Source organism: Aquarana catesbeiana, linkage group LG03 (assembly GCF_042186555.1).
Source record: "Aquarana catesbeiana isolate 2022-GZ linkage group LG03, ASM4218655v1, whole genome shotgun sequence".
Lineage (NCBI taxonomy): Eukaryota > Metazoa > Chordata > Amphibia > Anura > Ranidae > Aquarana > Aquarana catesbeiana.
The window spans coordinates 34278185-34290359 of NC_133326.1; the positions used below are offsets into that span (position 1 = coordinate 34278185).

Below are 12175 nucleotides of genomic sequence, written 5' to 3' on the forward strand. Positions count from 1 at the left end.
TAAAAGTGACAATGAAATATATAATAAAGGCATAGCTCCCAACTGTCCCTGATTTGGAGCAATGTCCCTCTGTCCCTCTTTCCTCCTCATTTTGGTCTGATCTAAATAGATGTATATAAAATGCACTTGTTATCTATCAAAAAGTGTTTCCCAGCTCTAAACCTTTCATCTAATTTCTAAATGGCTGCATTTGTAAATTTCTCAATGATCCCCAGGCATAAGATTGTCATAAATAAGAATTGTCTGTGTTGCCAAAAGCCGTCAGTCAGATTAAGTATTTATTACATTTGGTTAATCTCATCTCTTTTGACATGCCTACTTGAGATTGCTATGCTGGTTGGTCTTTTTAATTAAAATTCCCATGTACTGAGTAACATCTCCATCTTCTAGAACTCTCCATTAGGCTGTACAGCAGCCAAGAGGTCAAACTCAGAAATCAAATAAGACCTCTGTAGCATTACATTCACTGATTGTATAACAAGTAAGTTGACCACCACTGGGGGTGGACATAGGCCTTCTGGCTTGGTTCGCCCTCTATCATGGGGTCTCCCTTTGAGGGAGTCCGAGTACTTGGGTGGGTCTGTTTCGCAGACCTTCCAGAGAAAGGGGGTCTGGTTTTGGCCAGATGGACCCAAGCGAAGTACCTCAGTCCCCGTCTGGAGCCTAACGCCCGGGGGGATCAGGGTAAGATCCTTCCTAGGGAGGACCAGTGCAACACCCGTTGCACGTTTTGTGTCAATCTTTATGTGTGTGCACTTTTTTTTGACATGCCACGAGCTTTTCAAAAAAAAAAACACTGGTCTAACCTTTCTGTATTTTATACAAAACAAAGCTAGATTTGGGCTTTACAGATCTCAAAATGCACAACAAATAGGAAATTACATTATGCTAATCTAAAGAAAAACTGTCTCATGAAGATGCTTACCCAACATTCCTTTGTTAGAACGTGACAAACACATGTCCTTCTCAGCACTGGGAAGCACAAATCCAACTACAAAGACTTCCACCCCATCAGCCATTAAGGCAAGCCCTAAAACAAAGAAGAGGGTCCACTGGAAACGCCCATGTCCACATTCCTGAATTATGTTTTCATACTGGTAGGCTAATTGCTCTTCATCCTCCATCCGTTCTGCCATAAGATCGGCATGGTCTTTAAATTCATCCTTTATGGCTGGATCCTTACGTTGGGCTCTTATATCATCAGGATGCGGTATACCCTGATACTCTCCTTCGTATATCTCATCTTCTTCATCATGACCCTCTGTGGCATCGCTCTGGGCATCCTCATCCTGATTGGCATGATCTCCACTATTATAATAGCCATCATTTGATGAATATCCTCCGTAAGTATTATCTTGGTACCGTGAGTAGTCATCCATGGCTTGGTTGCTGGTCTGTCTCTTTACCTCTTTAGCTATATCTCGTGCTCCTTGGTAAAAATTGGAACTGTTTCTGTAGCCATCCTCCATTTTGTATTGGATTTTTTGTAATAGAATATCAGTGTTTTCTGAAGCCTAATGGAGAAAATTGTTTCACGGAATCTCTCGAGTAAAGATCAAGGATATCCAAAACCGGGGTCAACAGCAGCAGTCCATTGTGCTCTTATGAGTCATGTTGTTTGGCGTAATCCCATGCTAGTAATACAAACAAAAAGACAGTTATATTAGATAAATCTAAGAATGAAATGCAACTGCACAGTGAAATAAAATTCAAAGCTTCTTTATTTTGGTTATGCCTTTAAATTACAGATTTAAGGTTGGAAAATTGTTTTGTGTAAGCATGGCCTAGATTTCTAAAATTCAAATGATAAAAATGTGATGAAAATTCCAAAACAATGCTACCGGGTTTTTAGTACACATGAAGTATACAGTGGAAACAGCTATATTAAGAATGTGAATGTATTCAGTCACACAATAAACAGCTGGGTTCTGTACTGCCCTTAAGGCTGAACTCCAAGCAGATATATATAAAAAAAAAAAATGAATGTATTATATGTTTAATAAAATATCAGTAAATATATGCTTATTGCCACTAACTGTGATTTTGACTTGTTTAAAATTTCTTGTATTTCCCTATACAGCAGTGCTAAGACTGGCACAGAGAGGAGCAGCACTCTTTGCCAATCAGGTGCCCTCCATTCACATTTGCTGACAAGGAACATGCTAACAGGAGGAGAAAGCAGAAAAGTGACTTCTTCAGTATTTGTTACTCCTTTATTGTTCAATCACAGGCTGGGGGCAGGGAAGTGACCCAGCTGTTATGCTTAAAGTGTTACTATACCCACAACAGTAAAATCAGTCTGTATATGCAATAAAGCATGCTTGGTATACTCACTGTAGAACCTAAGGGGTTAATCCCCTGTATTGTGTAAAAAGTCTGTTTGATCCTGTCTTCTCTGACCCTCCACTTCTTTTACTGTCCCCAATCCATCTCCTGATAATACAGAGCCTTGGGGGCACCCTGCACATGCTCAGTTTGGGGCGTATTGCTGTTTTTTTTTCTTTAGTAGGGTGCATGTGATCAGCACAGGGCCAATCAGCACTGTCTGGACAGAGAGTCAGGGGGTCCTGCAGCCTCATAGGACAGTAAGAGTAGAATGAAAACTCCTCCTACAAGCTTCAACCAGACACTGATAGAAGTCTCAAGACTGCTACATACTGCTGATGAGAAAAGGTATTTAGCAGTTTATATTTACTAAAATGATTGCTATTCCATGTTCTGTGTACTGTGGGAGACCAGACATAGTGAATGCAGGGTCCTGGGTTTAGTAACACTTTAACTACATTAAAGAAAAGTCAGGTCACCAAGTGATCTATACTGTCAAGCAGTATTATGTAAATCTCAAAACTGGATAGACACAAATACAAATCCATTTCAAGTGAAAACAAGCAACATATATGTATTTCAACTGTGCATTTAGACTGGAGTTTGTGATATTCAATTACATTTGATCAAATCAAAGAAGTATGGAAGACACCAAATCACCTTATTTGCTGTATAGGGTAGGAGTCTCCAAACGTTCTAAACAAGAGGCTAGTTTACTACCCCTCAGACTTGGGGGGGGGGGGGCACTGACCAGTGGGAGTAGAAAATGTCCCAGCATCAGGAAGAGTAAAGATTGCCTCAAGCTTGGTGGTCAGTGGGAGAAAAAACATTATATAGTACTTGTGGTCAGTAGGTGGCGAAATAGTACCCCACCATTGGTGTTGCTGGGAGGATTAGTGCCCCACCATTGGTGTCGCTGGGAGGATTAGTGCCCCACCATTGGTGTCGCTGGGAGGAATAGTGCCTCACCATTAATGTTAGTGGGGGAAAAATAGCCCCATCTTTGGTGTCAGTAAGAAGAATAGTGCCCCATTGTTGGTGTTAGTAGGAAGTATCATGCCCTTATCTCTGGATTCAGTAAAAGAAATAGTGCCTCATCGTTGGTGTCAGTGGAAGGAATAGTGCCTCATCTTCATCAGCTCATCCCTCACAGCTATTACCTTTTATATCACTTGACCCTCCCTTCTAGATTGTAAGCTCTAATGAGCAGGACCCTCGGATTCCTCCTGTATTACATAGTTACATAGAAGGTGAGGCTAAAAAAGACACAAGTCCATCAAGTCCAACCTATGTGTGTGATTATATGTCAGTATTACATTGTATATCCCTGTATGTTGCGATCGTTCAGGTGCTTATCTAATAGTTTCTTGAAACTATCGATGCCCCCGCTGAGACCACCGCCTGTGGAAGGGAATTCCACATCCTTGCCACTCTTATAGGGCGTACACACGGTCGGACTTTGTTCGGACATTCCGACAACAAAATCCTAGGATTTTTTCCGACGGATGTTGGCTCAAACTTGTCTTGCATACACACGGTCACACAAAGTTGTCGGAAAATCCGAGCGTTCTGAACGCGGTGACGTAAAACACGTACGTCGGGACTATAAACGGGGCAGTGGCCAAAAGCTTTCATCTCTTTATTTATTCTGAGCATGCGTGGCACTTTGTCGGTCGGATTTGTGTACACACGATCGGAATTTCCGACAACGGATTTTGTTGTCAGAAAATTTTATCTCCTGCTGTCCAACTTTATGTGTCGGAAAATCTGATGGAAAATGTCCGATGGAGCCCACACATGGTCGGAATTTCCGACAACACGCTCCGATCGGACATTTTCCATCGGAAAATCCGACCGTGTGTACGGGGCATTACAGTAAAGAACCCTCTACGCAGTTTAAGGTTAAACCTTTTTTCTTCTAAATTTATTGAGTGGCCACGAGTCTTGTTAAACTCCTTTCTGAGGAAAAGTTTTATCCCTATTGTGGGGTCACCAGTACAGTATTTGTAAATTGAAATCATATCCACTCTCAAGCGTCTCTTCTCCAGAGAGAATAAGTTCAGTGCTTCAGATCCTCCAGACCCTTTATTAGCTTTGTTGCCCTTCTTTGTAATCGCTCCATTTCCAGTACATCCTTCCTGAGGACTGGTGCCCAGAACTGGACAGCATACTCCAGGTGCGGCCGGACCAGAGTCTTGTAGAGTGGGAGAATTATTTTATCTCTGGAATTACTCCCCTTTTTAATGCATGCCATTGCTGAGCCTATCATCTACTGAGACCCCCAGGTCCGTTTTCATCCTAGATTCCCCCAGAGGTTCTCCCCCAAATGTATAGATTACATTCATATTTTTGCCACGCAAATGCATTATTTAAAAATTTTCCACAGTAAACCCCATTTGCCATGTAGTTGCCCACCCCATTAATTTGTTCAGAGCTACTTGCAAGGTTTCCACATCCTGCGGAGAAGTTATTGCCCTGCTTAGCTTAGTATTGTTTGCAAATACAGAGATTGAACTGTTTATCCCATCCTCCAGGTCGTTTATGAATAAATTAAATAGGATTGGTCCCAGCACAGAACCCTGGGGGACCCCACTACCCACCCCTGACCATTCTGAGTACTCCCCATTTATCACCACCCTCTGAACTCGCCCTTGTAGCCAGTTTTCAATCCGTGTACTCACCCTATGGTCCATGCCTATTGATTTGTATTGTAACTGTACTGTCTGCCCTCATGTTATAAAGCGCTGTGTAAACTGTTGGCACTTTATAAATCCTGTATAATAATAAAAATAATTATAGTTGGTGTCAGTGGAAGGAATAGTGCCTCATCATTGGTATCAGTGGAAGGAAGAGTTCCTCGTATCAGTGGGAGGAATAGTGCTCCAAGGGACTATAAAGGCAAGCAAAGGGCTTTAGTATGGAGACCAGTGGTATAGGCAGCGGCGGCTGGTGCTCGATAATTCAGGGGGGGACAGCAAACCAATGCCACACCCCCCCTGCATGTGTGAGACGGGCAGATGCCTTACCTCTGTCCTGCCCATCCCCTCCTCGAGCCGGGGAGTGCTGGATGGCTGAGCCGGATGGTGAGCCATCCCTGGAGTGGTGGCTGGTGGGTCTGTCAGTCTTCTCCTGCTTCTCCCCCGGCCACGTGTCTCCTCCCTCCTCCCCCTTGGCCAATAACATTGCTTCTCCTTTCGGCCAATTGGGAAACAGGTCTCACGACCCACTTCCTGATTGGCTGGGAGGAGAATCAGTGTGAGAATAGCGAATATTCAATCTCTATTATCACACAACTGGGTGGGCTCGGAGCACAGTGCTCTTCACCCCGAGCCCACCCTTTTTTGAAGCCTATTAGAGCCTCTTAATCATGTGCTTAAAAAAAAAACACCACCCCCATTGGAATCCATGCGTCCAGCGCCCTGTATGTAGATCAGGGGACTGGACGCATGGATGGGGGGGTCGCGCCCATGCTCCCCTAATGGACGGGCCACCATTGGGTATAGGGTATTGTCAGAATCAGTGATTTTTTTCTTTGGCTACATCCTATACAGGATTTAAAAAGGAACTCCCCCAAGGTATTTTATCTTATTACCTCTTACCTGTAACACTGGGTTCTCATCAGAAAACATACTCACCTGAACAACAAATCCAGCAATGTAGCTGTGGTGTGACCCGCCGCTCAGCTGCCACAGCCCGGGTCTTCTCTGGTGTCATTGGGAGTTTTTTCTGGGTTCAAGCAGCCGGCCCCCAATGACACGCACAGCTCTGCCAACCAGTAGCTTTGTGTTTCTGCTCCTGCAGACTCCTGAGATAAGTGAAAGGGCTATCCTTGGAGGCTGTGAGAGCAGGGAGATATCATTGTCTCCTAGACGAGAATGTGGTGGGGCTGGAGAAAAAAAATGTAAAACGTAAAAAATCCCCCCAAAATTGCAGTTTTTTTATATTACAGTGGGAGGAAGGAGTGCATAAAGCTAAAGTCAATTTGAGCAGTGAAGGGCCACTTTAAATACCCCTTCTATTTTTTCATTTCTTATGATTAGCCATTATGAATAAGCCCTGAGGAAGGGGAAGGTTTTTCAGCACCCGAAATGTGTTGTCATTGATGAATCCATACTAATAATAAAAGCTGTTTGTTTGGTGTTCTCATTAAATTTCATAAATGTGAATTGTCAAATCTGAGCCCCCTGTTTAAGGCACATCCCATTTTGTCAAGAATGTCCTCTCTAGAGCCATTGTGATTTATTACAATTGGACAGATCATTTGGATAATTTGACTCCAGGACCTTCTACTTGAACTTTCTGAGAGCCTCAGACCCCTTTCACACTGGAGGCATTTTTCAGGCGCTACAGCGCTAACAGTAGCGCCTGCATAGCGCCTGAAAAAAGCCTCAGCTGCAAACCCAGTGTGAAAGCCTGAGTGCTTTCACACTGGGGCCCTGCACTGGCAGGACGTCACAAAAATCCTGCCAGCAGCTTCTTTGCAGCGGTGGAGGAGCGGTGATTACACCACTCCTCCACCGCTCCTGCCCATTGAAAACAATGGGGCAGTGCTGCTATACCACCGGCAAAGCTCCGCTGCAGCGACTTTTTGCGGGCGGGTTTAACCCCTTTTCGGCTGCTAGCAGGGGGTTAAATCCACCCCGGTAGCGGCCGAATAGCGCCGCTTTACCGCTGACGCCCGGGGCGGATCAGTGTGAAAGGGGTCTTAGTAATAAGAAGGCATTTTCTGAGGCTGCCAGGAAATGTTACACTTTCACATACTGTATGCATATCGCTTTAGAGAAGGCCAAGTGAGTTATTTAAAATAGAAAGAGATCTGGTTAGTAAACACAAAGGGGTTGATTTGCTAAAAGCAAGTGGATTGTTCACTTTGTAAAGAAATTTGCGCTTTGCAAGGGAATTTTCCCCAGAGCTTAGTGCTGCTTAGTGTATGTGGTGAAAATCCACTTTACAAAGAATATCCAGGTCTTGGGATTGTCAGGTATCCAGGTATTGTCAGGAATGTTCTTTTTATTGCCTCTGTATTGTCAAGTCTGTGCTATTTCATACCTCCCAACATTTTGAGATGGGAATGAGGGACACCTACTAGCAAATCTATGTAGGCATAGGACACATCCCCTGCAAGGAGAATTAACCCAAAAAAAAGGTTACGGTAATTAAATCCACAAGGGCTTTTTTTACCACTACTATTCCTTTATATTGGCTTTTAAAATGTACAGATGCAGCAATTTAGAAATTGGATGAAAGGTTTAGCACAGGGAAACTTTTTGAAAGATAAAAAGTGCATTTTATATACAACTATATAGATCAGACCAAAATGAGGGACAAATGAGGAGGAATGAGGGACAGAGGCAGAGCCGTCCTTAATATTGATTGGACCCTGGGCAAACATTTTCTTGGGCCCTCCTGAATCCATTTGTCAACAATTTTCAGGCAGTTTAGGCTCAAGGGGCAGCTGCTTTGGGCCCCACAACAATGACTGGGTCCAGGGCAGCTTCCCCTTTTTCCCCGCCTTAAAGACAGCCCTGGACAGAGGGACATAGCTTAAAATCAGGGACAGTCCCTCGAAATCAGGGACAGTTGGGAGCTATGCTATTTGTTTCGATCAGGAGTCTCCAAACTTTCTAAGCAAAGGGCCAGTTTACTGCCCTTCAGACTTTGAGGGGGCTGGATTGTGGTCAGAGTAAAAAATGCACTAGCCCCAGTTGCAGTAAACAATGACCCATCTACCCCTGCGTGGGTGAAACTCTGTTACTTAAAATTTCAATTAAAAGATTTAAAAAAAAAAAAAACAATGACCCATCTTTGGTATTAGGGGCAGGAACAGTGCCCCATCATTGGTATCAGTGACAGGGATAGTGTCTCATCATTAGTATCAGTGAAAGGAATAGTGCCCCACCATTGTGTCAGTGGAAGACATAGTTGGTGTAAGTGGAAGGAATGGTGTCCCATTGTTGGTGTCAGTGAGAGGAATAGTGCCCCATCATTGATATGAGTGGGGAGAATTATGTCCCATCATTGGTGTCAGCGTAAGGAATAGTGTCCATCATTGGTGTCAGTGGAAGGAAGTGTCCTATTGTTGGTGTCAATGCCTATCTTTGGTGTCTGTGGAAGAAATAGCACCTCATTGTTGGTGTCAGTGCAGGAATTATGCCCCATTGTTGGTTTCGGTGGAAGGAATGGTGCCCCATTGTTGGAATTAGTAGGAAGAATAGTGTCTATATTAGTGAGAGGAATAGTGTTCCAAGGGCTGGATAAAGGCAAGCAGTTTGACGACAACTGGTTTAGAGAATTATATTAATAAAACTTAATGCAGGGCTTCCGGTAGGGGAGTAGAGCTGGCCCTTCTGTACCATGTCCAGGCCCCATCAGTTCAGCAGGGGGCCCGGGGCAGAGAAGGGACTTAGACATGTGCATGACAAAAAAATTTGTTTCATTTTGTTTAGATTTGTTAATCTAGTTATCTAGAGATTCGCATTTGGAATTCTTATTCGGAATTAGTTTTTTGTCCTTTTTTTAAATTTTGTTCGAACTTACTGTTTTTTTTTTTTTTCGATTCAAAATGTTCGAATCGTTAAATTTTGAATCGGTCAAATCGAAAACTTTCATTTTTTTGAATGTAGCAAAGTGAACAAACAAAAGAAAAATCTTCATCAAATGATTATAATGACTCTTTAAATCACCTTTGGCTTAACAAAAACAGCATTATTCCGAAATAGTACTCTAATAACACACACAGTCTTTGATTTCAAAAATATGTTTACGGTTTGAATTCGACTGGAATTCGATGTAAAATTTGATTCAAATCGAATTTTGGAAATTCGTACGAATTTTGTTTTGTAATTCGGAGCATTCGGTAAACTTCATTTATACATATACACGCCACACAGACTTAAAAAGATAAATCCTGTGTGCTCTTCAGAGTGTTGGCGATGTGGAGCAATTCAGGGGGATTTTACACATATTTTCTGGACCTGCCCATATATAGTTATTTTTTGGGTGGAGGTGGTGGATTTATTGAACTCTATCACATCTGATCCTTTACCAGTTTCAATGTCTGTCTGTTTACTGGGTCTGGTAGAGACTATTCTTCCTACAGTGTCTGAGCGAGTGTTTGCTAATATAACATTATTCCATGCAAGAAAAGCTATTGTGTTGCATTGGAAGAAACCTTGTTCCCCTACACTCTCATACTGGATATACTTGGTAAATAATAATCTTCCATTGTATAGAGATACATGAATAGGAGTTGTCCTAGCAAGTATGATAAAGTGTGGGCAAAGTAGCTGGACAACCGTATACAGCATCTAATGCCCATGGGGGCCATTATTTATAATATGGGTGTTCCCATATAAGAAATGTTTGGGGTCACTGGGGAAAGAAGGAATTAATGTTTACTTTATTTTCCCCTTCCCCACCCCCCTTTTTTTTTCTTTTCCTTCTTTCCCTTTGGATTAACCACTTCCGGAACGCCCCGCGCCGATATGCGTCCTTACTTTGAAGCGGAATATCGTTGTTATGACAGCAGCTAGCTGCCATAACCCCAGTATCCTCTTCTTCAGCCGGCGGTCCGCTTATCGATAAGAGTGGTCTCTGCGGCGGATTCGCCGCGAGATCACTTTTATCGGCGGCGGGAGAGGGCCCCTTCCCCTCCTACCGCGCTCCGGTGCCCTCCGCCGCTTACCAGAGCTGTCGGCAGCGGCGGAGGTGATCGGATCTTCACCCTTGCTGGGCATGGAGACGAGTGAGGGGAAGATGGCCCCCACCCGTCTCCATAGCATTGCAGGACGGAAGCAACATCAAAACGTCACTTCCGCCCATAGATCTTAAAGGGCCAATTTTTTTTTTTTTAAATGACACATTTTTTAACTTGTAAACAACACATCTCAAAAAGAGGCTTGGTCCTTAAGTGATTAATAATTGTTATATTGGATTTTGAAACTGTATTATTATATTTTAGGTTTAATGTGTAGGATGTCTGGTGTTTTGTTTTGTTTGTTTATTAGGAAATTTTCTAAAAAGATTAAAAAAAAAAAATCATTTATACTGTCATTCGGGTATTCGGATATATCCAAATCTCCGAATAACGAAAAATTTGTCCGAATATTTATTCGGAATGAAACAAACCGCACATGTCTACCTAAACTGTAAACTCCTTGAGGGCAGAGACTGATGTGTACAATATACAGTACCATATGTAATGTACTGGTACTGCATAAATTGTCAGTGCTATATAAATACCTGTAACAATATAAATGCCATTTGTGCTTGTACAAGCTAGAGAGTTTAGTGGGCCATCCCCATAGAGACACTTTGAAGTACAAATGCCAACAGCAGGATGAAAATACTGGCGGGTCTGTCATTCTTTGTGTCTCACTGGACTGTCTGTACTCGAGGACATCTGAAATACTGAACATAAAATTCTTTTGGCATCGTATTGTACAATAAAAGTGTCGAAATGATCCTATAAAAGTGTTTGTATTCTGAGAATAGAATACATTTTAAGATTTAGGTGCATGCAATCTTTAGAAACATGCTGGCACATTTAAATACTGAAATAGAAGTCTTAAAATGGAAAGCATTATTGTGAAAACAGTAAGGGAATTGCATAACACAAAGGAATTATCTTCCATTCATTCTTATGTAATCAATGCAGAAATTCCTAAAATTAACGCAAGATGATGCATAATGAATGGAAACAAATCCCAAACATAGTTATTATTCAGAATGTGCAGGCATGGGTGGTCTTCTTAAACCTCCAGTCCAACAATGACAGAGATAGCTATATTAATGATTAAAGGCGTTGTACTTTCAAAGCTTTTTGTTATTTTAATTGGGTATTAGTGTAGTTATATTCCCTGTGTCATTTGTTTGATTTACCTTGTAATGATGGGCTCACATGTGACTGTAGTTTGTAGTATCATGGCTGATGGATTCCCCTATGCTCATATAATAATTCACCTAGCTTGTCCCTATTCATCTACAAATGTGTCAGTGGCCTCTGCCTTCTGGGGATGACGTCACCGCGCAGCACTGGATGACAGGCCGGGGTGACCACCACACAGGATAGGGCTGTATACCCAGCCAATTTGTCCCCACGTTCAATGCTGCTGCTAGGTTCATCCTTTGCGGCTCTCTGCTGGTGTCTTTTCCCCTCCCATATGGTATATTCCAAGGAGGGGGGTGGAGCAGCTGCACATTCAAGAGGGGCAGGTAAGGCCAGTGACCCACATCAGATTTCCATCAACCATCACACACACCTATGCTGACCCACGTGGACACAGTAAGTACCTTTCCTTCAAGCGCCCCAACCAACAACATTTAGCCTATTTTTCAATTAAAAAAAAAAAAATTGTTTGTCCCCAGCACAGCCTAATTTCGTCACCCATATTTATCTTACTCTTCCTCTTTATCTTACTATCTTGACTTACTCCATGATGGGTGAAATGCACTTACTAGGATCTACAGTTCCTGCAGTTGAGCTTGTCATCCACAGCTAGGCTACATCTATCTCAGGCTGGATGGTCGTAGTTAATATACTCATTGGAATGCACCATTGTCATATACAGTATCTCACAAAAGTGAGTACACCCCTTACATTTTTGTAAATATTTTTTTATTTTTCATGTGACAACACTGAAGAAATGACACTTTGCTACAATGTAAAGTTGTACTTTGTACAAATTTACACTGTTATACAAGCTGTACACTCACTACTTTACATTGTAGCAAAGTGTCATTTCTTCAGTGTTGTCACATGAAAAGATATAATAAAATATTTACAAAAATGTGAGGGGTGTACTCACTTTTGTGAGATACTGTATATTGCTGTTTTACACATGATGACTCT

The 12175-nt window shown here is 42.3% G+C and overlaps 1 protein-coding gene across 2 annotated transcripts in view; it reads right to left on the minus strand.

Annotated features, from left to right (window-relative positions):
* SV2B (synaptic vesicle glycoprotein 2B) overlaps positions 1-12175 on the minus strand; it is a 263167-nt gene that overhangs the window by 83950 nt on the left and 167042 nt on the right. For both annotated transcript variants that reach the window (XM_073618415.1, XM_073618413.1), the window contains exon 2: positions 926-1634. In XM_073618415.1, the coding sequence (XP_073474516.1) occupies positions 926-1469 (544 nt within the window). In that variant the 5' untranslated portion in view covers positions 1470-1634. The remainder of the gene's footprint in view (positions 1-925; positions 1635-12175) is intronic.